A 26840-nucleotide genomic window follows, 5' to 3' on the forward strand; every position below is an offset into this window, starting at 1 on the left:
TGCCTGCCGGCGAGCTCCTCTTTACAGTCAGTGCTAAACATAAAACCAGAAAGCAGATAGAAATGCCTGATGAACTGTACATCACCAACGCATTTGTACCTAACAGCCTTCAGCACTTTGGGTAGAGAAGGCATAATATCACATTCCTCGGCAGCAGGATCATGGACAGCTTGCCTAATGTTAAACTTGCATATATGTGAAAACAGAATATGGCAGATAAGAGGAAAGCTGTGAAGTCAAAGAGAAAATAGACAGAAAATGAACTTCAGCTATGTTCTTGCCTTGTACAACTGAATGCTGCATCTGCTGTGTCGGCCCAAGGCTTTTGTGGAAATATAAGTGTTGTAAACCATTGGTGTCGTTGCCATTTTGCCTGTATGAAAAAATCCCATACCTACATGCACACACATGGCCTGCATGCTTCTTGTATCATACCCTGCCTCTCCTCCAGGAAAAATAAATCTTGAAAAGCATGTCAACTTTTAAGCAATGCCACCTGCAGTTATTACAAGTTTATAGTTTCCGGGTTCTTGCAGACAAGACAAAAAAGTCTAAGACTGAGAAACAGCACTGCATTTCAACACACTGGTGGCCTAGATCTGACACCAGCATATCCTAGCTGTGGTTCATGGCAAGGACAGCTATGTGTGGTAGTGACTGTCTGCATGTTTATCAAGTACCAACACCATGAGATTCTGCTTGCAACTAGTATCTGTAGTCAAGACTGAAATCAAAGGTCCAATAATCTAGATAACCAGCCAGTACAATAACATTAACATACTCCAGTTTCTGCAGTTAAAGAGAAGCAAGTAATGATACAACAGCTAGTACATCTGAGCATCCATCAGCCTGGATATCCAAGTGCCTCCTCAAGCACATGGCAGCAGAAAAGCTGCCCTGGGCACATCTCTAGAAAGCAGTACTGGAGTCCTCAGCTTCTCCCTCAGGATCAGTGATGCTCTAACCACATCTTTCTTCTTTCCTTGCCTTCTGGCATTACAGAAATGTACTTAGCTGTATTAGATAATTCCTTGCCCTTGGAGAAAAATTAAAGCATCTCCCTGGTTTGCAATACAACTTTGAGCTATGAACATGTAGACACTACTCTACAAGGAGCTCCTTAGAGAGCACAGACAGACAAATACACACCCACCTTTACTAAACAGACTGGTTCCGTGGGTGGCCCACATTTAAAACCATTTGCTGTCGTGTGCATGTATACAATTATATATATACCATATGCTTTGTCATCACTGGGGCCAAAATCAGAGAAGGAAAATTTACCAAATACTCAAGTTTTCCCCACCCTTAAATAATCTATAAAAAATAAGGAAAAACTGCGAGTGCTATTAATTCTATCCCAAAGTCAGGGTGCAACAGCCATGGCCATACAGGCTCTGTGCCAACCATGCCTTAAACACCAAAGTGGGAACGATTTGTTTGTGAGTTTCTAAGGAAAGAGAGGCCAAAGAAGCAGAAGCAGCAGACAGACAGACAGACTCCAGCAGCTGCCAACACAGGGGACCCTGCTCTTAACCCACCAGCCAGGAGGAGGCTGAACCTGGCAGAGAGGTTCCAGGGGCTACCCCCAGGCAGAGAGCTCAGATGCTGAGGATGCTGAACTGCACTGATAGAAAACTCCTGCAGCAGAGACATTCAATTCAGAAGAGACACTCCTCCTCGTGGCACACAATATATATATGGAGTGTGCTAGGCTGGAAGATCCCCTTTGTCTTTTTGGAGCTCTACTCTGAAGCACTCCAAAACCCCAAATCTGAGCATGGTTTTGCAAGCTCTTCCTCTCCCTCAGTGAATCCAGACTGGGCCAGAATCTTCAGCTGAACCCTGACCAAGTGATGAAATCTAAGGAGCTGGGATCTCAATTCATTGTGCCTGTGTGAAACTAAAACAGCGCTACCGGCTTTTCAGATATTTCAGTGAAGCCAGATTCTGGCCTCTGTATAACCACATAATTACATTTTTTTTTTGAGAGAGCAGCTCTTTCGCTCCTTTTTCCCACTGAGCAAATAAACTTTGGTCTCTGCCTGCGCCAAATAAAACAAAGTTGTGCATCGCTGGTCCAGAAACAAAATAGTCCTAAAACGATTATATGTGACAAAATTAAATTCTTATTAGAAAAACAACAGCCTGCTGGTGTTGAGATAATTACACTGAGAAAAACGCTAAAGAGAACAGTCAGTTGGGACTGGATAAATTTAGCTAGTAATACAAACAAATGTATGTTGCCAAACAGAGGTAGAGGATTCCCTCATGGTCCCAGTGTGGGTCACTGTGTATTGAGGGTTATTGGCAGCAACAGTGGCAAAATACATTACCGTATTTCTTGAGGGTTTGTAAAGATTAGTAAAGGACAGTGCATCCCTAAGGGTGTGCCACAGCCATCTGCTCCTTTAGTTTTCTTAATGCTCTTGGACCCAAATCCTGCAAATCCCATGTCAGTTTTCTCTCCAGGCTGTGTGCTGACACGAATAACTCCACGGTTACGTGTTGCACCTCACAGCCCTCATGGACTGGCTGCATTTGCCCTTGCTCAGCCCCTTCCCATGAGGCCTCTCTGTTCCTCCACTTAAGCACCCGAGAGCTGTATGAGATCAGATGCCTTTCCAGCTGAAAAGGGCACAGGGGATTTGTGGCCAGATACAAAACCACAGCTGGAATTCGTGTCATATAATCAGATTGCCAACTGTCTAATCATTACTTACCGATAGCCTAGCCTGTAACTTAATAAGTCTCCCCACTAATAACCTCTTCCTAACCCTGGCCAGTTGTTTTGCAGAACACTGTTGGACACAGCTCCTTTCTCCTCATCCTTGAGAAAGACATCATGTTTCTGACCTTGAGCCCCACCGTGGTCCAGGCATCCTTTGGCAAGCCAGTCAACCCCCTGTGCCTTGGCTGTGCTGTCTCTAAGACCATGCAGAAGAGGTGAGCATGGAAAGTAATGTGATGCAGCACTGGGAGCAGGAGGCAGCAGGGTCAGCCACAACCTAAACCTCATTAGTCCTGCTACTGCTCAAAGCTTGGCGCTCCTCCTGCACCCCCTGAACATGCTCTCACACTGTGCTTCCTCCCACCCTGCACAAGGAGAGGGCTTCTTTTCCACACAGACTGCCACTGCAGAGCACAAGGTTTGTGAGTCTCTAAAACATCATCTCTCTCAAGGGATTGTGCTAATTTGATGTCTGAACAGTACATTAATGTTAATTAATGTTTGTAAATGGTGCAACAAGCATCTGTCACTCTGGTGCTCCAACACTCTTTGGATACATCTGCTTTGCTTTAGCCTCTATTTAGCAGCGATTATGTGGTATGTTTGAATTCCAGTAAGATCAGCATTGCATATACAAACACACAGTTTGGTCTTGTTTTGCTGTGTGTTACATAGCAAATCTGCAAATGTTTCAAACGTGCCAGGCAAACAATGTACCTAGTGCTGAGCAGAGATGGAGACTTCACAGGCTGAGACACCAGCAGAGCTGGAGGAAGCAGAGAGAGGGTGCAAGATGCTTTGGCTGCATGAAGAGCAGAGCTGCCAGATGTTCATCTAACTCCAAGATGCAGACATTGACAAACTGTGTATCTGTTTTGCTTTGGATTGGGGTTTTTTTTTTGTTTGGTTTTGGTTTTCCCTAAGACTTAGAGAAGTGATTGTATTGCAAAGTGCACTGCAAATATTGAAGAAAATTGCCTTTCCTAACAGGTTAACTATATTTGGAGACTGTCACAGCTTACTGGTCTGTTTATATGCAGTGCAATAATTTTTATTGCATAGGCACAAAGAATGGATATGTATGCAGGAAATGTGCAATAAATAAGTCAAGGTTAAATCTTTCATCTATATTATAAAACTAAACAGATGATGAAAAAGCACAACCCACTCACAGCAGCTCAGTGAGCCCTGAGAGATCTCTGACACCTTGGAAAAACACTTTTTCAGATGAGACTGAGAGTGTCTATTGCTCTCTGAAGTACTTTGTTTTTCAAACAATACTCTGAAGCTATTGAAGAGAATGACATTCCAGCCTGAGTCCTGAGCATAGGTTAACCACTAAGTTTTCTTTAAGAAAACCCCAACACAGTTGTATGCCCTAAAATCAAAAAGAAGGCAGAAAATACAGGAATCACAGAAAAGCACCAGCTAGAAGAAGTATACACCCATAGAGTCTGAATGAGCATCAAAAGGAGCATGACCATGGTCAAAGGAGGTGATCCTGCCCCTCTACTCTGCTCTCGTGAGACCTCACTTGGAGCACTGTGTGCAGTTCTGGTGTCCTTAACATAAAAAGGACATGGAACCGTTAGAATAAGTCCAGAGGAGGCCACGAGGATGATCAGGGGACTGCAGCACCTCCTGTATGAAGACAGGCTGAGGAAGTTGGGGCTGTTCAGCCTGGAGAAGAAAAGGCTGCATGAAGACCTCATAGCAACCTTCCAGTATCTGAAGGGGGCCTATAGGGATGGTGGTGAGGGACTCTTCACTAGGGACTGTAGTGATAGGACAAGGGGTAATGGGTTAAAACTTAAACAGGGGAAGTTTAGACTGGATATAAGGAAGAAATTCTTTACTATTAGGGTGGTGAGGTACTGGAATGGGTTGCCCAGGGAGGTTGTGAATGCTCTATCCCTGGTGGTGTTCAAGGCCAGGTTGGACAGAGCCTTTCATGGCATGCTTTAGTGTGAGATGCCCCTGCCCATGGGAGGGGGTTTGGAACTGGATGATCTTAAGGTCCTTTCCAACCCTAACTATTCTATGATTCTATAAAGCGCTCTAAAGGAAACAGTGTTGTCAGTGCTGCTCCAACCTAGCTGCCAGGACCAGTGATGCTATGGAGATAGAAAATACATCAAGGATGGGCTGAGTCATCCTTCCCCACACAGAACCCCAGGCATTCATCTACCTGTTCTGATCTTCTAAGGGCCATCCACCACTACCTCCTCATCTATTCTGTCCTCTGAACACTGTTTGGGAGTTAGTTCTCACTGTGGGAAAAAACAACCCTAAACCAACCAAAAATTGTCACAGAAATTCAAGTTTCTGCCAGCAACCTTTAAAGCCTGGACAAGAGGGAAAGACACATTGCTCGTATTCATACTAGAGTGAGTATTTGGAGCTGACCTGAAAGTTGCTTGGAGGTGACTGCAGAATACCACAAAAATTAAACTGTCTGACACCTTTCCATATCTCAGCTATGTTTGCACAGGACAAGTGAGGGAGACGCTTTGAAAGCCTGTTGTCCAAGTCCCAAGAGGAGAATTTGGTGCAGCAGCTGGAAATTAGGAGACTTTGCTAGCCCGTGACATTCTAATAGTGAACAGCACCTGTTGGATATGCTGCTCATATGGGTAAGAGGATGGTTACTCTGCCAAGTCATTAATCACTATTAGACTGCACTGTCAGGTACCCACATTTCAACAGATACGCACCAGGAACAGCACAACTTTGAGCTGTTTGCAAAAGGAAAAGTATTTTAAAAATTGGCAAAGTGCTCAAGAAATAGTGGGATTTAGAAACTTTTGTACTCGTATTCAAATGTGGCTGAAGTGTGGACGTTTGCACTTTTCATCTCTAGCACAGACATGAAGTGAGGCTGAAATTTATTCCTTGCCTTTCTCAGGATGATTGCAGACCAAAACATACCTGGAAGTGATGCTCCCAGGAAAGCCACAGCAAGAGGAAGCAAGGAGGAAGAAAATCAGGAGGAAGAAATAGGCAGAATTAAAAGGTGGGATTTAGCCTTCTTTTGGTATGGAAAATGGATCTATTATTCTGTATCCACCACTCCATCCAAGCTGTCCTGAAAATCCTCATTTGTTCTGCTTGCTGAGGAGGTTTGGAACTGCAGCCAAATCCATGGCAGCAAAAGTGAATTAATCTCTGTGAAAACAACACAGGAGGGAAGTGGGACTGTCACTGGCTACAGATGACCTGCAGCATGACACAGCACAAGTGTAATATTCTCTTCAACGCAGCAAGGAATGAACCATGGCACATCCTTAGGGATGTGCTAAGGGCCAAAATCAAGGTGCCTACATTCGCCCTGACTTCTTCAACCCAAATGCCTCCTCTGAAATAGAGGAAAATACCTCATGTTTCATTTCAAATGGAAAATGGTTTAATAAACAGGCCCATTAGGTTAAAAAATTAATGTAATTGGTCTTTGTGAAGGTTTAGACCTGACAGTGTTGCTAGCTAAGGGGCACTGGGTTTTGGATCTGCAGACATCAAGGACTGCTGCTTGCATGGTGGAAAACAATTGCTTTTATACAACCTGTTTTCTGATTTACCTAATCAGGCTGACAGACCATGCCAGTGAGCAAGCACTGCAGAAATGTAAAATAACATATACAGTAACAACTTTTGAATAGACTGTTCGGGACTTGAAAGAGCTCAGGAATTAGCATAGAAATTTCTGGTCAAGTTAGGATTCTTTTTGTGCTCAAGGTTGATGTCCAGGTGGATGTTAAACTTCAGGAGGACACAAGTAGGCCATGGCTAAGTTGTATTTTGAAAATCATGTTAATTAGTCAATCAATAGGAGGAAAAAATACAGGTTTTAGAGAGGAAGATGACTAGGGAATGACCCACCTTCATAAGAGTTTCATTCACAGCAGTTCAGTGCTACAGGAGGCACCTTGGTCTGTCTCGAGCACCATGGTGAGTAGTCCGAACTTGACACTGGGTTCTGGGAGAACCCAGCAGCCTTAGCACTCAGCCAGATTCATACTGAAGTGTCTGATCAAACAGAAAGTGATGAAAGCCACACAGCTGACTTGAGATTCTTCCCTCTACCTGAGACAGACACTCACTCACTGTCAGCAAACACAGACATAATTGTGTCTTCATGTACTGGGAGAAGAAATACACCTTTTGAAATATCTAAGATGAAAACCTGGCTTTTTTCATGTCAGTGGCAAAGATGAACTTCTACAGCAAGACCGGATGGCTGGGAGAGGTATATATGCCCTGCAGAGATTAGAAGATAGAGAAAGCTTTCTATGGCAAATTCAAGTGCTTTAGAGAGAAGCAGTCTGTCTCGGGGATGTTGCTGCTAGTGCTCTGTTAATGGTATTGTGTGGTGGTCATTACTCTGACAAGCACTCAATAAAGCCACAAGAAAAACAATGTACCAGAGAATCACCTAAAATTTAGATCAGTTCAGCAGCTAGTCTGCAGAGGTGTCATTCTTCAGCATGAAAGCAGCAAGCAACAGATAAAGGCTGTGATAATTACCCATGTCTGCATCCAGCCACCAGCTTGGGGAACCTTTTCTCTCTCTCTGCCTGACAGCAAAGAACAGCACATGTATGGTAAACACGTGTGAAAGAGAAAGAGTGTTTGTGTGTCCTGAAGTAATTCCCTGACATCTGGCGCTTTCAGGTTCGTCAGCTGTCACGGAGATTGCCGCAGTGCTTCTGTATCCCAGGCAGCTCTGCTCCCTCACCCCTCAATGTGCAGAGGCTTTCAGCACACCCAGCACTCATTAATGAATTCATCCTCAGCTTCTTTTCAAGCATTTTGACTGCTGCTTAGTCTGCCATAGCCAATATTGAGGGCATGGCAAATACTGGGGGATTTCTCTCTGTCAGTGCATTTATAACAATGAATCTACAGGCATTTTCTTAAAGTTGGTTCGTTTTGTTTGGGTTTTTTTCTGTGACACTTAGGATGATCTCTGGCTCTTGGGACCTTCAAATTCAGAGCTCTAAGCACTTTTTTTCCCCTATCAGTTTGGCACCAGGATTGGTGAGTTTGTGGTTTGGGTTTCTTTTTAGCCACTGTGCCCATTTTTCATTCTATTTTAAAGAATCATTTTAATCCTGAAGAAATAGGAAGAATGCTTAAAGCAAATAGGAAGCAACAGGTTCAAATACACACTTGGTAAACAGAAATCTTTAAAAGCGGGATAATTTTATCACAGAAGCCAAGAACTCAAATGGAATGATGCTGATATGGGACTCATTCAAGCACAGTGCCCGCCACCCTCAGATGCCAGTGCACGAGGGACTGCACCTTCCCAAAACCTCCTCAGAAGACATGTAGAACTAGCTTAGAGGTTTAGTTTCCTCCAAAGATCAGTTACAGCTCTTGTTTTCTTTCAAGACAGCCATTCACTTCTTCCATGTAGTATTCTACTCATTAAAGTATTGTCCTGGGATGGGAGAATGGTGTGGGGGTCTCCAGACTCATCTCCCTGTTTCCCTCTGTCCAAAAGAAGGGGAATCATCTATGTATTGCTGCAGACAGTGATACTCACCCATTGCTATGGAGCTCTGCATCTGGCAGAGAGAATTCAGGACTCCCTGGGCAGAGAATAAAAGAGCATAGAAGGAAGAGTAGAGCTATAATGCTCTCTAAGCCATGCATTTCAACAGCCCTAGAACCAAGGGGTTTCTAGCCCCTTTGCCACACCCAAACAAGGCTGTCCCAGGAGCATGGGGACTGATGGGGACAGGCAGCAGTAGAAAGAGCTCATGGCATGACAGGGCTCTGCAAGAGGCAGAGAGAAAAGGGGGAGTTTTCCTTCTGTGCACCCCATATGGGAGGTTTCTCATCCCTGCGGTTGTCAGAGATCAGGGGGTGAAGGAGAGGGGTAAACCAACATTTTCCCTTCACATCCCCTTCTCTACACAACCCCCTGTTTAATTAAGAGCCTGGAGAATCAAACTCCAACATTTCATGTAACAAGGCCACATACAGAGCACAGTGCCTAACATCTGCTTTACTGGTAATTGGCTCGAAGTAGGAATGTTTTTAAGATAATGAGCTTCCTCTATCTGCATTCCAGCCATCTAAACTTCCAGATTAGGAAAAGCACTGTAGCTGATGCATATCAGCTTCTCTCTGGATACAACTGCCTGTGCTGGTGCCCCTCTGTCCTACAACAAAGGCATGCTGCCCATCTGTGAAGAAGTTAATCAAACACCTTTTGAAGTCTGGCTGTGTACAGACTCTTTGGATGAAAAGTGTTATTTAAATATCAGCTGTCATGACAACGAGAATGATTATGGTTATTTTGGCCATATTAGTAATAATAAGCAATAGTATTTTTAAAGGTATTGAAATTTCTGCACACAGCTCAAATGAAAGCTCTAAATATTGCTTATTAGAATAGCCAGTCAAAATGTTTTATTCTAAGTATTTATCTTGTGAAAACTCTTGCTATTCTATATGGGAAGTTCTGCCATTTACACTGAAAAGCTCCAAACAACAGTAAACAAGAACTGTTTGCCATAAATTGTTCTTCAAGACTTCAGGTTCACCTTCATTTTGCAATAAAAGTTCTAAAGAAAAGGAAGTTTTCAGAGCCCATACACATTTTTCACCAGCTTTACTATCCTTGGTAGCCTTTACTAATAGAGATGTGCAAATGGATGCCTTAGAAAAATAGCCCACAAAATTTAGGGGGGTTGTGTATGCTCTTTTTGCTCTTTCTCCATATAATCTAGTAATATATGTTGCAATGTCATTTGGTAATACTGTTTTTCGTCTGCCTGTATGGCTGCTAGCAGCAGGAAGAGCAGTTCTGATAGCACTTGGAAGATATGTCAAATATTCTTTTGACAAGAAAGACAGATAATTCGATGGTTTTGTCCCTGGGAAGATGAGGTTCACATGAAGCCATGCACCAGCCAAGCCTTGCCCACAGCCCCTGGCAGTAAGCAGCACCTGATGTTGTAATGGAGGGCAATATCCCTGATAAAACAGCATCCTGTGCACGACGCACTGGACTTGCTCTTGGATCCATCTTTAAGGTGCCTTTAAATCAGAATGTGCCACATAGGCTCATTAATGCAAACAGAGCTGTGCTGCAAAGCAGCTGAGAACCTGGCTTCCTCTATCAATATAAATCTCATTCGTTTCAAGTTTTTCTATACTCATGAGGATTCAGAGACCTCCTGCCAAAATCAGCTACTGAGAGAGACTTATTGCTCTACAGTTCCCAGCAGATTCATATTTCCCTTTGGCTACTGCTGATGAGCAACAACACTGAAAAAGCTTAAAGCAACTGTGATTAGTCTTCATGCTCTACTGTTCATACCTGTCCAGTGAAATACAGCAGAGGTGCAGGATTGATGCTGTGGTGAGCAGGACATCGAGGGATGTCCGGACCAGGCAGAACATCTCCCCATAGATCCAGTTGTCCTGAACCAACTCAATGGCTCCAAATGGCATCACCAGCACTGACACCAGCAGGTCCGCAAAGGCAAGGGAAACAATGAAATAATTGGTCTTGATTTTCCTGCAAGACAGATCACAAAATTAGGGTGTAGAATAGTTTCAGTGCAGCATCCTTTACATGTGGAACAGAGATTTAAGCTCTTGTTTGGGTCTAATTCACTTAAACACACTAAATGGTTCTTTCTAATGTACTCTTCATTTTAATGGTCACTGCTGGCTTGTTCCTAGGTTTTATAGCTTAACATCCACCATGCTGCCTGGATAAACACATCTTTCCGCTCACACAGAAGAGGCAAATACATGCTCATAGGCCTCTGCATGTGGCTCAGCCTCACAGCTTGCATTAGAGAGTTTGGGGTGGAGAAGGGGAACTTTATTTCAACTTGTAAATTGAGAAAATCCTTCCAGAAAGCACTGAGAAGAATCTAGACTGAAGCTGTAATTTTAACTTGAAGAGTACTTTTTAAATCATAACAATAAAATAGAATTAAATCCATTAAAAAACCCACGCAGAATATGAATAGAGGCTGTTGAATATCTCACTCTGCTCCTGAGGCTGGTCTGACAACTCCCAGGGTAGCAGCAAAGCATTGAGACAGGAGTTGTGCCTGTGAAAACACTCCCCCCCCTCCAAAATCACTGGCAGCATTTTGTCAAGCTGCAGCAGTGCAGCACAATGGCCACAGCACCTTGGTCTGCATGGCTTTCTGATGGCCTTATTAGGAAACCTGAGATGGAAGAGGGGTAGACGACAAGATGCTTCTCCAAGGAATTAGCTCTGTTTTTCACTGCTCTATCTGGTTTCTTTACATTGAGAGTGCTAAAAATGTAGAGTATGGATACTAAAATGATCTCCCCACCCCCGTGTAAATCTGAATGGGGAGGCACTGACGCAGTGTGGGTCTGACATTGCAGTTCTACAATGTATGGACAAAGACACCCCTTGTCATGATAGTTTATGCCCTCAGCTATGGACATGGGCCCTGTTAGATGGGCATTGCCCCCTGGCTGGGTGGGCTCACCTGAGCTGCCTGTCCCGGCACACAGCCACCATCACCAGCAGGTTCCCCAGGATGGCCATCAGTATAACGGCGGAGATGAAGGTGAGCAGCACGATCTTCTCCGCTACGCCAAAGCCCTCACTCGAACTGGGGAGCACACAGAAATAGAAGACAAAAGAAGCTGCAGTGGCACTGGGAGAGGGTTGCCTGGGCAGTGCCAAGGTGCTTGGGCACTTCTTGTTGTGAGTGTGAGAGCAGCATCCCCACACAGCAAAGCAGCCTTCCCACCAGGACCATCAATAAAGAGATTTTGTGTTTATAGGGAAGGCTGCAAGGCTTGTGTTCATCAGCAGAAAGGCTGCAGGCAGAGGACAGCCACAGCCACACAGCCCTCCCAGTGATGGGTACACTAGCAGGTGCAGTGAAGGAGCCCATTTCTGAGGGCTGGAGTGAACTGTGCGTGATTCGTGAAAGTCCCTTCCAAGTCTGAGCCTTGGGATGAAAACATTTTCCTTTTCACCTCAGTAAATAAAGTTATTTTCTCTGCAGAAGTGTTTTGGTTTTCTTTAATTTTTCCATTCTTCTCAAGGTTTTCCTCATGATGAGCATTTTACACCTTGAATTTTGAAATCTATGTAATCTTTTCCCTTGTTCTCTCTTCCTTTCACTCTGCAACACAGAACAAAAGGCAGTCTGGCTTTTTTCTTTTTCGTTATTCTTTTCCCACAATTAGGGAAAACAAAGTTTTAAAAGGAACCTGACATCCCTCTACCCTGACGCCCATAATTTCTTTCATTTAATGATGAGAAAGAAAAGAACAAGGAAGGATAACACAAGAACACAATGTTGGACATATTTTAAATTTGCATTTCTACAAATATCTTGTCAAATGTCTCAAAAAAGTTGGGTTTTTTGAAGCCTGCAAAGCAGGAGGTAACGCACAGCACACAATAAATTGCGTTCAACTCCTCATAAAATAGGTTTTATAACAAAATTCTGAGCCACTTTTCTTTTAAAACTATTTCCAAATATGAATCCAGAACAAAATGCATCCTAAACCTTTGCCATCTTGTGTAACTTTCCATATGACTTTACACTGGTGAGAATGGGTGTTTGTTCATACACTGGCATTAAGAGCAGCATTTGACGCTAATTCAGCAGGGAAATTTCATCACAGTATGCAGAGCTGGCATTCAGCACCCAGGATTAATGCTGTGAGATTGTGCAGGTAACTGAAAGATGGAACTGTTATTCTGGTTTACTTTGACTTCCTCCAGGGTCATGTCTTATTTACTAAATACAGCCCAGACCTTAACACTTTATCTCTCTGAATTGTCCTGGTTTTGGCAAAGCTGAAAAAGATTAGAGACTGCTGAAGTCCTGCCTCTGCTACCTGTTAATAGGCTTCTAGGGGCTGACCTCACCCTGAGTCCACACTGTAGAACATCCACTTAATCAAAATCTCAATTTTTTGCCCTAAAAGCAATGCCACTTTGAGTACAACTTCTTTTGCCCACTGCCTATTGCACCAGTGGGTCAGATCACTGCCTGCTGAGGCTGAACTCTTCATACTGATTATGAACAATACCTTAGGAATTTCTTGATTTTCAAAGTTTTAGAAGGAAATACATCATGGGAGACAGATGAGGATGTTTATGAGCAAATAAAGAACAGAAAAAGAGATGCCCTGACCTCACACTAATTTCATACAAAACCACAGCACTAGGCAGACACATGCAGGCTCAAAACCAAGTGCAATTATATGGCTAATAGGAAAGAGGTTCAAGGCAACTGCATATTCTAGCTTCATAAGTGTATGTCCACATGCCAAGCGCTTTCTCATCTGTGAGAGCACAAGTAGCTTTTCATTCCAATAAACTTATGTTTGAAAACTAGAAGATTAATAAATGCCACATAGAGTAGACACAACTCTACAAGGTTTTAAGGCAACATGTCCCTTAGTGCTGCCAGGCACGTGGCCTTCTGAAAGTGGGCTGCAGAGATACAGAGAAGGGGGTATGGGTGGCTAAGGGTGAAGGGTATCAGGTAAGGAAGTGGGTTTCTTCCTGTATCGAAATGAATGTTCCCAACCCAGAGCTAAAGGCAAAACCGCTTCTTTTGCCTGCTGGTTATCAGTGCACATGTCAGTAAACACAGTCCTGCTTAAGGTAGGAAGGTCTCTGGGGTTATGCTGAAGCAGTCAGACATAACCACAGGTTTTCATCCAGCTAAGACAGGAGAAAGGCAAAGTCAAGATGTGTTTTTATTTAGGATCTGAAAGTTTGCACTCAATTTAAAAAAGGTGTCTGTTGAACTTGGCACAACTTCAGTGAGGGCAATTAATGCTCCAAGAAGCTGGCAGCTCCAGGCAAATACTTCACTGTATTCAGAAATGTTGACAAGGCTCTGCCTGAACTAAATGTGTCCTTCCCAGTTTTTACTGGAGAGCACTGCTTCCCGATACCCTGGCTCATTAGCTCTTGGACAACTCTTGCAACAAGTGGATTTTGTGCCTGTAGTTCTTACAAGTACACTGCAGCTGCTGCCTGCAATTTGCCTACACTGGTCCAAGTCATACTTACTCCCATCTGACAGAATAAAATTCCTATTAATCAAAAGTAACTGCATAATCCATTATTCTGACAGTGGCCTGTGGAAAACGAAATACCTACACACATATAGGAGTACCTCCCTCATATAATCTCTCATGCCACAGAGGTCTGCACCACAGCAGGCTTGTGTTTTACAGCTTAGAATCTTAGAATCATAGAATAGTTAGGGTTGGAAAGGACCTTAAGATCATCCAGTTCCAAACCCCCTCCCATGGGCAGGGACACCTCACACTAAAGCATGCCACGAAAGACTCTGTCCAACCTGGCCTTGAACACTGCCAGGGATGGAGCATTCACAGCTTCCCTGGGCAACCCATTCCAGTGCCTCAGCACCCTCACAATAACGAATTTCTTCCTTATATCCAGTCTAAACTTCCCCTGTTTAAATTTTAACCTGTTACCCCTTGTCCTATCACTACAGTCCCTAATGAAAAGTCCATCCCCAGCATCCCTATAGGCCCCTTCAGACACTGGAAGGCTGCTATGAGGTCTCCATGCAGCCTTCTCTTCTCCAGGCTGAACAGCCCCAACTTTCTCAGCCTGTCTTCATATGGGAGGTGCTCCAGTTCCCTGATCATCCTCGTGGCCTCCTCTGGACTTGTTCCAACAGTTCCATGTCCTTTTTATGTTGAGGACACCAGAACTGCTCACAATGCTCCAAGTGAGGTCTCACGAGAGCAGAGTAGAGGGGCAGGATCACCTCCTTCGACCATGGTCATGCTCCTTTTGATGCAGCCCATGAAGATTCATTTGTCTTCCTCTCCTTGGTCTGTCTTTTGAACTGCCAGTACATGGTGAACATTATCTCTGGGCAGCTTTTCTTCTTGGTCTCACACTAACATGCTAAATGCAAAATCAAGCAAATAGCACCAGTTTCTGTGCTTCTTAATCACCAGCGAGCACCCGAAATTCCACACAGAGATTCTTTCCCCAAAATTCAAGGTAACTGGCATCTAATTCCTTATTCTAACACTGAAATTTGAAGCCATCCTAAAGAACTGACCACATGGCTGCTCCTAGAATAGGTGTCCCTTCTTCCCCTGCTAGAAATCATTCTCCCTCTCTCCCAACCATCCCCACATACAGCTGATCTGCAAGACCTTATTTTCCTCAGAAGCAAATCCCACACCAGAGATTGTAGGAGGCAGGAAGGCAGGAGCTGCTGACACCTGAGCCTGCACTGCAGACAAGTCCATTGGAAAAGGATAAGTGGCCAGGAGCAGGTCATCCCGTGTGAGCACCAGGCACAACAGATGCACAAGGTGATTCTCCTCTGCTGGAGGTGCACATATGGCTCTGGGCCCACCGCTTGCCCAGCTCCTGCAGGTCACTGCTGAACAGCTGGGGAAGGTCAGAGACCTGCCAAACATCAGTATTTTGAGCACAGCTGAATGCTGGAGCCTTCATTAATAACCTTCAATAGCAGAAGACACCATGAAAATTAAAGTGAAATGGAAAAGAACTTCAAAGGCAGGTCTCATCCACAGGCCTTCTAGCTGGGTACCAGGTGGGATGAAAAACCTCAGGAACAATGAGGATCCTGGGATCAAAGGCACCTTGACTGCCAAGCTGTAATTGTACCTGTCTAAATAAGCCTTCACAATAGGCTAACATTGCTTTGTGGTGGCATCTGTTAAACAAAATGTCAAATCACACTGAACAGCACCATACAAAAGATGTTCCTTGTCCTCCTGAATGAGCATGGGTACACACACATGCTGGCAGAGTGGTAAAGAGGACGATGATGGTTAAGTTTATACAGAGCCAGGCTGAGTTAGATTTATAGTTTGTCTTATCTAGCTTTGCCCATCCTTCTGCTGCCCTTAAACAATTCTCATCATTGCTTTATTTGAGCACCTTGCAGCTGCACTCTGCAGCATGTACAGAGGGGGAGCAACACCTCCCTCACCCCCAAACCCTGCCAGGGTGGTGAGCTGTGAATGGGGCTTCTCACTCAACCACACAGTGCCTTGGAAGGGGGTTGCCCTGCTCAAAGACTGAGGGGTGCTTCAGCTCCAGCCCGTGTACACAGGCACCCCTGCCCTGAAAGCACAGGCATCCTGTTCTGCATCACTGGACTTGGCTGGCCACAGCCAGGGCTCTGAACAGAGGCCAGCAGGTCAGGAACACACACTGGCACACTTGTCGATGAAGCATTTGCTGTGATAACAGTTTCGGAAGTGTGTGGGAGATTTCTCCAAAGAGTATTTCTCTCATGCCGTGTTGCATTGCTCCCCTGGGGAACATTAAAGAGGCATATGCATCACTGGGGGTGCAGGAAGGATGTTCATCTGGGCTATGTTTCTATACATCTGCCTTTTAAATAATCTATCACGAAGTAGGAATATTTGTTAATTATTCAGTCTCAGTAATTCAAAGCTGTTAATAATGAAAGAAGTGGATACCGCTGTAAATTAAAATCAATGGTTTGCATCACATCTTTTATCAAATCTGAGCACCCTGGCTTCCAAGCATGCTTCCCTGTTTAATAAAGCAGAGATTGATGGGTTTGCTATTATGAGGAAATGAGATTCAGACAAAATGATTGTTGGTTAGTAGGAATATAGAAATCACTTAAGGAAAAAGGTGAAATACCGATGTGGAATGATTGCTTAAAACCCATACATGGATGTATTTAAAAGGCTCTTCTGTACAGTCATTAAAGTGAGTAAAAAAAGTGTAATTAGTTTTTTCAAGCTCACTTTCTATTTTCCTGTAAACACCGCAACTTCTCTAAATGACCTCAAGTGCTTCTGCATATTTTATGCAGCGATTAAACCACACACATCAGTCATGTTGGTAAGATCACGTACACCGCTCCTCTGGTTTTTGTTACACATTACACCCTGACTTCCCAGCACTGCCACAGGAAAAACCCTCTCTAATAAACAGCTCAGTGCACCTTGTATAACGTGCAGACACTCCTGCTGGAGTGCAAGATGGAAAAGAGAGTGAGAGTTGAACAACTAAGAGCTGGCTTTTGGGGACAGAGAAGCACAGCTTTTGGGGACAGAGAAGCACAGCTTTTGGGGACAGAGAAGCACAGCTTTTGGGGACAGAGAAGCACAGCTGATACAAAGGAGGCTAGATGGCCCATCTCCAAACTAGAGAGGAATAGCTCTGCCTGCAGAGGTAACCTGCAGGAGCATCTCCTGGGGGTGAGCCCTTCGTAACAGGGGATGTGTGTAATCATCACTGAAGGAGATTAAAAGCATGGAGCTGTGGGAGCATGTGAAAGAGCTTTCCTGATTTAACAGTGGCCTCAGTGTATGGGGAATACATGGAAGAGTTGGTCTGCTTTGTTTTCAACTAAGCCGTGTCTTTTCTTTCTGTAATTCCAGCTGACATCTGTAAATCCATCTGACATCATGTGGTCTTCAACCACAAATAAGCTGTCATTTCCCTCTCCTCCTTTCTACTCCCCTGATTATTCCTAGGCATAAAATCAGAGGCTGTGTTAAACACTTCAAAATCAGGATATGTTATTTTATGAGTAAACCTAACAATGCATGTCTCAGTATAGAAACATGACAATAGGGAAGATATTATTTGATCTATGGCTTTCCAACTGTTATCATATTCTTTTGTACTGCCACCTAAAAATATTAATCATAAGTCAGCATTAATCCAGAAGCATGTAATTTCTTTTAGTGACTTCAAACGCTACATTGCCTGTGCCGCTTCACTTCAGACTGTGCAGATGGCAGGACAACTTCTAACAGATTCAAATCAATTATGTACTTCACTTCTGTTTTAGAAACAGATTGAAATTAATTTAAGTATTGACAAGCCAGAAATAAACAGCATTCCACATATCAAAATAACTCAGTCATATGGTGAGTTTGAGTGCTTTCTTTTTTAACCAAATAAATTGCGGCGGTGGGGTGGGTGGGAGGGGATGAGGTTTTCTCCTTTTATACTGGTTTGAAACAAAACTATCGATAACATCACTGATCCCGCACCTCCTCTCCTACATATCTCCTGGAGGCTGAATGCTACAATGCTTTCAGAATTGTTTTAAGCAGGTGATAATACTGATTAAAATCAATTGTCAAGATGAAGCAAAGAAGACAGGCTATTTAAATGTTGTAAAAATTGCTGTGTGGGGGCTGTGTAGTCAATCAGTATGTGCCAGGAGCACTCTCCCATTCAGGAGTGGGTGCACACTGGAGCCTTGGGACCCTGGGAGACATTGGGGCATGAGCTATGGTTCCAGCCCTGCATGCTCCCCAGGCTGTGAGACTGCCCAGATTCAGGCTGACAGGCAAGGCATAAGGGGCTCTGAGAGCCAAGCCCAGTAAAAAAAAGCCAGCTTTCTGCTGGTCCATACCATAACTTTAGCTTACATCAGCAGAAGTTCTTGCCTTTTCCAGATGGCAACTGGATGTAGGGCTGAATGATCCTGAACAATGAGATGCTTTATCATCATCTTCATACAGGTGAAGTTCTGAGACTGAGAGAGACAGACAGCAGTTACATGGGTAATGTGTGACAGAGGTAGGAGACAAATCCAGACCTAATGAGTCTCCAAGGAACTGCCTGAGCCTCAGGTCCTCTCCCCTTGCAGGGAAGTTAGGTGGGAGTCCAGCAGCCACGTCTGTCTCTACTTTCCATACAACACAGGATGAAACCTGGCTCTGCTCTTCACCAGATCAAGTGTTATATAACTTACACCCACACATGAACGGATATTGCTGCGAGGCTGATGCATTTAAGTACAATCCTTGAAAACCATTAGACTGACACCTAAGATATAAGATAAAATTAACTTATGAAACTAGCATTAGATTCAGATGACAGTATTTACATGGAGGAAGGGCAGCTGCTGCAATCATTTTGTTTGGATCCACTAACAGCTACTGCAGGAGAGCTCTTGTGCAAAGCCCTGTGCAATGACAAATCACAATCTACCTAGAGTTGCAAGACTTTGGCTCTATGCTTTGTTCCTTTAATATACTTTCAAGTCTTTACTTCTTACTCCCAACACCCCTCTTACTTCCTGAATATTCCCCTTTCATGCTCACACAAACATAACAATACTTTTTGGATATGAAGGGTCTACTTATTTTAATGAGGTCAGCATTATGAAAAATCAAATCTCTGGTTTAGGCATAGGAAGGAGTTTATGCACACTACAAAGCGCAGCAGAGATGTTGTAACAAACATTTTTTCCTTTGTAAATGCTGAATAAAACCAGAGATCAAAGATGCCTTTAATCAGAAATGCCTTGATCAGTTCCCAATTAGAACTGCTCCTCAGAATTGAGCCCACTGCATCTTCCAAACTACAAGTCAGCTCAATGAAGAAGATGATGAAAGAAGCACAAAAATAAACCTGACTTTTGGTATATGTTCCATATTAATAATGTGATTATCCTCTATTTTCCAGGTAAGTGGCTCTTGTCTATCTCATGTCACACAGAAGTCTTAAACAGAGCAGGCTGTATGTCCAAATGACAAACACAGCGTAGCTATATACTCAGGGGATCTGATTTAATGAAGCATCTTAGTTCCCAGAAGCATTCCCATTAACTGCCATTCATTTCACTTCCATATGCTATAAATGTTGAAAACAGAATCTAGCATAGACTTTCAAACAGGAATGTTTGTAATTCAGTTATTGTACAAAAGAACTTTACTTTACAGAGACATGAGCAGCTTCACATGTACTACTATCTCAAGCTTTATCTCAGTAGTTTAGAAACAGAGAGTAGTGATGCAGACCTGGGACATAACCTCTTCTGTGATAGGCATAAGCTGGAAAAATCATGCTAAACATACTCTGAGTACCCAGATTTCTCAGAGAAGCCTGTGTGATGCCTCCTGCAATAACTATGGTCAAAACTGAGACTGATCAAGCAGAACCCACTTCTCTTTAAGGGTGAGTTGCTGCTCCCGGGTTAAAAGCATTTATTTCCCTGTCTTATAGGTTTTCCCATCAAGAAAAAACAAAAGTAAGCCCTGCCCTATGCCCACACATTTGTTTCCCCAAGGATAACTCTATGAAAACACCCCAATAGAACGTCTTAGTCTTTATGGGCATTCTTTTACTGAGTGTTCATTTTAAAACCAGGGAAAACCTTTGTTCCCATCTTTTCCAAAAGCCTGGAAGTTGCCAGTCTTTCAAATCAAAAAGCATGAAGGCTTTGCTCTGCTTTTGCAAGCAGTATTTACAGCCAGGGAAATATTGTTAAATGAGAGGCATTTAGTCAAAACTGGTGAAGAGTCCTGGCATCAGGCTGTATATTAAAATATCCAGGCTGTGTACTTTTCCCACTGCTTGGGACAATAAAAGACAAATACAGCTATTGGCTGTCTAACTTCTAATATTTCCTGGAGAGTTTCCCAGTTTCAAGGACCTAGAGGAATAAAAGAGTTTCTTCTTGTTACCCCTGCTAATGGAAGACTTGGCACAGACAAGATAATACATTGATTTTTGGAACACATTTTATTTGAGACACCCCACAGACACCCTGTGTGGCTCTGAGCCACGTGAAACCGGTTCCCAGCTCATTCATTACCAGAGGATGGCAGGAGGCACTTTCACATATTTTTTGAAGACTGTTGGTGGAGTTCATCTGTTTGTCTCCCAAGGTGTGGGCCCCTTCATGTGGTTAACAGAGTGATTGCCTTGTGTCCCCAGGGAAAGGTGTGCTTCCTTAATCCCTTCTCTGATGCCCTGATTTCTGAACTGCCCCACCAGTTCCCTGTACTCCAAAGCACATTGGTCAAGCTTGACTGCAGTCATCCTTGAGAGGTCATGCATTTCCAACTTTGCTGCCCCAATTTGAGCTTTACCATAAAGACGAGAGTTTGGCAAAGCTAGTTCCAGAGGTGTCAGCCAGAAACCTTTCACTTGTTCACCAGCTCATTTCGTATCAACTTCACTGTTTTATTTGGGCTCCTTTATAAGCAAGGACACAGAAAGTCCTTGATTCAAGAACAGAGCACTCAGATTTCTTGTTTTATTTAAACCTCCTTCTATATCCCCAGCTAAGTGCATATTCTGAATACTCTCCACAAAAGCCTCATCACATTTCTCACTTCAAATAAACAAGCAAAGATGTCAACCTGGGCAAGCAGCAGGATAGAGGAAAATCAAGCAGTTGGAACTGCTTTGTAGATAGTAAGTGTAAGCGTTCCACTCGGATGCAACCCAGATCCCACCCAGAAGTCCCTGCATTTCTCTGAAGCTCTGGAAGTGTTCGTTCAGTTGTGATTTGCTTTGGCGAATGGGTGCAAGAGCTTCCAGGAGGAATGTCTCACCATGCTCACCTGCAGAAGCCCTTGACAAAGATTCCTAGGGAAGCTGTTACAGAAGAGAACAATGCGAAGAGAAGGGACTTTCTTCCCCACAAAGGAATGAAATTACATCATGATTTCTTGGTGGCATCAGGTATGGACTTTGTACTCACAGGTTGGTTTGACCTCCAATTGGGAGTGAGCTGTTATCTCTGCCAGCTACCTCATGGTAGGCTGGTTTTAAGTCTTGTTCAGTCCAATAACTGACCACTTGCAAATAGATTACATCCTGAAGAACTCAAGGGGAAAACAGGCACACCCTACTGGAAATAAAACCTGTTGCCCTATACTTGGAAAAAGCAAAGGCCTGAAATTTGGTAAAATACAGCAGAAACATAGGATCAGTTTAAGGGTTTAAAAGCTTAAGGAGGAAGAAAGGCTGGGCAAGTCAGCTGTGTCATGTGGCCCTATTAGTAAAGTTTTGAGACAAGTGAAGAAGAAAAAGGTAAGCTGCCTGCATCCAGCATCTTAAATACACCTATAAAATGACACTGCAAACTCAATGCTCTTTTTGAATGTCAGAGAAGGGACCAACCAAGCATAGAGACACAAGGCTCAAAAAGAGCAAACAGACTGCAACAGCCATTTGCTTTGAGTGTAATTTGTTCCACCTCAGAGCAGGGAAACCAGCTTCCAACCCAGGGTCGGCAGGTTCCCAGCAGCACTGAGCAGCCAGGCTGCTCAAGCAGGGAAGCGTGTTCCCATTGGGCTTAAATTCTCTGCTTAGAGGTCTGCAAGGTTGCTGGAAATACAGCAGATCTGCCAGTCACAAAGCACTCAAAACTTTAATTAGTGACATTTCTGGAAAGCTGCTGCAGTGCATTTTAACTGAGGATGAGCACAGAAAGTTACTTTGGTTTGCGGTTCATTTTCTGCTCATTCAAACTTCAACAGGTATTTCAGGTGAGGGACACTGTTAGCTGAATCAGTTTACAGCTTTGACCTCCAGTGAAATGTTCTGTCTTACAGTGCGTGACTAAGACTAATTCTAAATAGATCCTCACGTTGCTGCAAGGAGACAGCATCCACAAGGGCTCAGAGCGTGGCTTATAGGAGAACACATCAGCAATACAAAAACACTAGGTACCTGCACTGGACTAGTCCCAGATCTGCTGGGCTCAGGAAAGCATACTGAACAGTAGCTGAATTGCAAGAAATAAAACCTCCATGTTTCATTTTAGCTGCCAGCTCAGCCCAAAAATCACATCCCCATTATGGCCCATAAAAATGGAAATTGCAAATAATGAAAGTAATGGGACCAAATCTATTTCAGCTGCTTGGGAATGGAGGAAAAAAATACGTATTCTTGCACTGTAGCATGGCCCAAAATCCACAAAAGCAGTTTAATTCCAAAGGAAGAAAGGCAGTCTATTAATCTTACAGGGATGTCTACCAGCAAAGAGAAGGTTTATCTTGATGCACAAGCCCCAAAGAAGCCTCTCTAGCAACACATGCCTCCTTTCTGCAGAGTAACTCAAAATCTGTCTGGATTCCTGTGACATCCTTTAGTTGCCCATGTCCTCCAAATACGCAACCACTAAATGGGTGTGCTCAGAAACATGTCACATGTTTCTTGTAAGGTCTTGGGCAGCTTCCTCACTGCTCAGCTCTCAGTCCTGAGAACTTCTTGCCCAAATTAACATGAATCAGGTTGTTCCTGCTTATCTTCTTTTGTCAGATGTATTTATTCTCCTCTCACACTTCCCATTAAGCAGACAACAGCCTGTTCTCAGATAAGTCCTCAGATGTCTCAGGAAGCTCATGAGAAGATGTTGCTTTTAAACCCAGCTGGTAACTCAGAACCATGCAACTTCTCACTCACTCCCCCACTCTTCCTCCCCCTGCTCCTGGAGGGATGGGAAGGAGAATCCAAAGAATGTAACTCCCATGGGTTAAGAACGTTTCAGTAACTAAGGTATAACACAAACCACTGCTGCTGCCACCAATAATAATAATGATAAGGGAAATAACAAGGAAAGAGAATACAACTGCTCACCACCCACCGACTGATACCCAGCCCGACCCCAGCAGTGATGTTGCCCTTCTGGGTAGCTGTCCCCAGTTTATATACTGGGCATGACGTGCTGTGGTGTGGAATACCTCTTTGGCTAGTTTGGGTCAGGTGTCCTGTCTCTGCTTCCTTCTGGCTTCTCCTCCATCCTGACAGAGCATGAGACTCAGAAAGTCCTTGGTCAGAGTAAACATTACTGAGCAACAACTGAAAACATCGCTGTTATCAGCGCTGTTCCCAGGCTGAGTGTCAAAAACACAGCACTGCATCAGCTACTAAGAAGGAGAAAAATGGCTGCTACTGCTGAACACCAGACAGAAGAGCAAGCCCTGATTGAGTCTCCAGACTAGTCCACCAACAATGAGTAATGAGCTGGCACATCACCACAGGCCTATGATCTCACTGTGGGAAGAAGGCTTTGAAAACAAATAAACTTTGTATTTTCAGTCCCTGGCCTTTAAGACAAAGTTTAAAGGACTGAAATGCCAATAGATAGAACTCTGGAGATATGGAGATGGAAAATAATCTGAGCTATAGGAGCCAACAGGGAGCTCGGGTGATTTTCTAGATTAGGCTAAGGAACAGGGGACCAACTGAAGTAATGTGTTTACACATATCTGACATCTGGAACCAACTTTTGTGAAAAGACATGTTCTTCTTCAGCACTGTATCCAGGGGAGTCTGCTCTTACCTCTGTCTGGTACCCTGCTGGAATAGTGACCCAATATTCCCACAGGGAGGGTGCTTGGGCTGTGAAAATCACTTAGCAAACAAACAAGCAGATACTGAGTGCATTAGAGCTGTAGGGTCATTGAAAAAGCAAGGAAAATCTGCCTGCTGTTAGGTGGCAATACTCTGTGCCTACACACAGAGCCACAGTTAGAGATGAACTGTAAATGCCCAACCTAAGGCAGTTGACAAGACAGGTATGACCCCAAAACAGCCATGAGATTTCCTGGGCTCTCATATAGGCACAAGCTTATGTGCTGCAGGAAGAGAAAGGCCTTGCTCAATTTGCTCTCCTGCACTCTGACCCATCAACAGATGGATAGCTTACCCCATCCCTCCTTAGAAGCAAACAGGGCTCTTTTCTTTCTCCTTCACTCCTCACTGAGCTTATAGCAATGCCAACGTGCAATATAAAGGTCAGCTGCCGGGACATTTATCACAGGTATACCAGAAGAGAGCCAGAAGCCCAGCATCTGTCTCCAGTAGCCCTCTCCAGTGTTGATGTTCTGTTTCAAATGCTTTTTTTTCTGCAAGGAGATATATATGTATATACATATATATATGTATAAGTTTCCAAATTTACTGTTACTCAAATATGAGAAATAGAAGGGCATCTGTCAAGCGTGAGATTAAATTCTCCCTGTAGTCCACGCACCATATTCCGGGAAGGACTTGAACTGGATAAGGTCATACTAAGCTTGCAACATTTCAGAGTAGAAACTTCATCAACCACAAAAAGTCACCTGCAACAGGCAGATCCTTCACCTCTCCACCTCCTATGCAGATGCTTAAAGGTAGTTTGGCCTCTAGTAGCTTGGGTTGTGCCTCTTTGCAATGTAATCCCAGCAGTTCACAGGACTAATGGCACCTTGTCTTCCCATGGGATGAGGAGGAACCGATTGCTTTGCTACACTTTTCAGCATGCCTCAAGTTGGGGTTTTTCTTTTTGACCCTTTCTTTAATGACCTGCCCTACAATGGATTCACCCCAAATACCCAAGACTCCCCAAAAGCTTCATCTCCACAGGGTTCCTGTCCATCAGATGGCAAAGCTTATGTTCAGACAACAGATTCTTTTCCTTAGTGTTCTGTCTTTGTGAGGCAGACACAGGACACAGGATGGCAAGTCCTTGGTTAACAGATGGGGCAATGGGGCATGTAAGTTCAGCCAGCGACTGAGGTTCAGACCTCTGACTGTTGCCAGACCAAGGAGTCACATCGCTGATGATTCATTGCCACAGTACAGTAAGGCCAAAATAAATAGTGGAAAGACTGAACTAAGAAAAGGAGCACATTTCTTATCTGTGTCATAGATGCACTCTGCTCCAGGGTAATAGTCTATCAACAGCCATTTACACTACTTGATAGCAGGTCCTAGAAACATGCCAAGTAAACAGTACAAAATGATTTGCTGCAACACCTTTCATATCTGAGATAGTAGAAATGCTCTTTCCCAAACAGTGAATGGCTCATTCTGCGGCTGCACACACTATCGCGCAGGATCTGCAGTAGGCAACAGCAGAACTCTCAGCATTGCAGCCCTATTCCCAAGACAGTATTCCCAGAAGAGATGTCTACCCAGGACCTCGGGACTGCCTTTCTGCACTTCTCCCAAAGCAACTCAGGGAATTTCAACTAAACGAGAGGAGAGCAAAAGCCATTAGATTTCTACCTACAGCCAATACCCTTTTGTTCTGAGACACACCATCACCTCTGTTCTATGAGGAAACATGGCTCTGTCAATACGGTGCCCTATTAACCCTTAAGCAGCTAATCCTGTCCCATGTCTCTCACATAGCCCCAGTTCTACAGCACTCTTCTCATAAGAGACACCCTAACACCCCATCCCAGCTTCCTTACCACATCTGAGCACAGCTGGCTCAAGAAATCCCAAACATGGAGATACATTGAATTTTACCAACCTAACATTGAGGGTCAGCCCTAAAAGTCAAGGAGTGTGTCCTGGAAAGCCTCTGGTACTGCAGGGCCCAGCACTACCCTCCCATGCAGCTGCTGTGGGGAAAAGCTAGCAACAAGGTACAGCCTGTTTTGGTAATCTGCTGCCCATTTTTGCCAAGCCCTAGAGCTAGCTTTTGCCCCAGGATATCCTAAGGCTTTGTGACTGTTTTAACAACCTTCCACAGCCTCTTTCAGACCTCCATTAGCTGCCAGTCTGCGCAGAGACACCGAAGCTAAAGAAAGGATGTGCTGAAATACACCAAAAAGTTGATTTTTATGGCCTAGCTCTTTGACAAGGGCATTTTCATCTGTGCAGACTCCTCAGGGCACACTAATAAAAGCAGAGTGAAACATTGCAGGCTGCACGATAGCCTTACCTCCCTGGAGAGGTTCAGCACATGGAGACAAATGGTGGAGCTGCCCCTCTGCACCCTCTAACTTATTTCAGAGAGTATATATGTCCCCCTTGCTCCACAGCTGCCATAAAGGAACACACTATTAAATTGCAGAAGCTGGAGCCAGGCTTAAAAATTCCATTAATTAAGTGTTGGCGGAGGTGTTTGGAAAGATGTTCCGATAAATATAGTGCTATGAAGTGTTTCCCTAGAAACTGAGAAAAAAGTTGAACAATATGAGAAGCAGCCAGGCTGGTAACAGCTACTCCTCCCGCTGAGTGGTGCCTGGGCTGTAGAGAGCATTCAGCACAGAGGACTTCTTTTGCAGGGTATTTTGGCTACTGAGGATTTTTGGTTGGTAGCACGGAAATATAAAAGTGAGCCCTTACAACCTGCCTTGCTTCCCTGCACCCTCCTGCTTCACCCCTCTTCTTGCTCCCGTTGTCAGCATATGGGAAACACTCTGCAAAGTCTATGGCTACAGATTCAGAAATGCCCCATATTTCAGTGCTCTCAGCTTGTGGACTATTCCCTAACTTGCTCCTGCAGGACTTGCAGAGACTAAACTTGCAGTATCTGAAGGGGACCTATAAGGATGCTGGGGGAGGGACTCTTCATTAGGGACTGTAGTG

The 26840-nt window shown here is 44.0% G+C and overlaps 1 protein-coding gene across 1 annotated transcript in view; it reads right to left on the reverse strand.

Moving 5' to 3' along the window:
• Positions 1-16248, reverse strand: part of HTR4 (5-hydroxytryptamine receptor 4) — a 76131-nt gene extending 59883 nt beyond the window's left edge. Inside the window, exons 1-3 of the mRNA XM_005144982.3 lie at positions 16223-16248; positions 11224-11349; positions 10062-10262 (exon numbers count right to left, since the gene is read on the reverse strand). Coding sequence (XP_005145039.2) covers positions 10062-10262; positions 11224-11349; positions 16223-16248 — 353 coding nt within the window. The remainder of the gene's footprint in view (positions 1-10061; positions 10263-11223; positions 11350-16222) is intronic.
• Positions 16249-26840: the final 10592 nt, after the last annotated feature.

The sequence above is a fragment of the Melopsittacus undulatus genome, chromosome 10, assembly GCF_012275295.1.
Source record: "Melopsittacus undulatus isolate bMelUnd1 chromosome 10, bMelUnd1.mat.Z, whole genome shotgun sequence".
Lineage (NCBI taxonomy): Eukaryota > Metazoa > Chordata > Aves > Psittaciformes > Psittaculidae > Melopsittacus > Melopsittacus undulatus.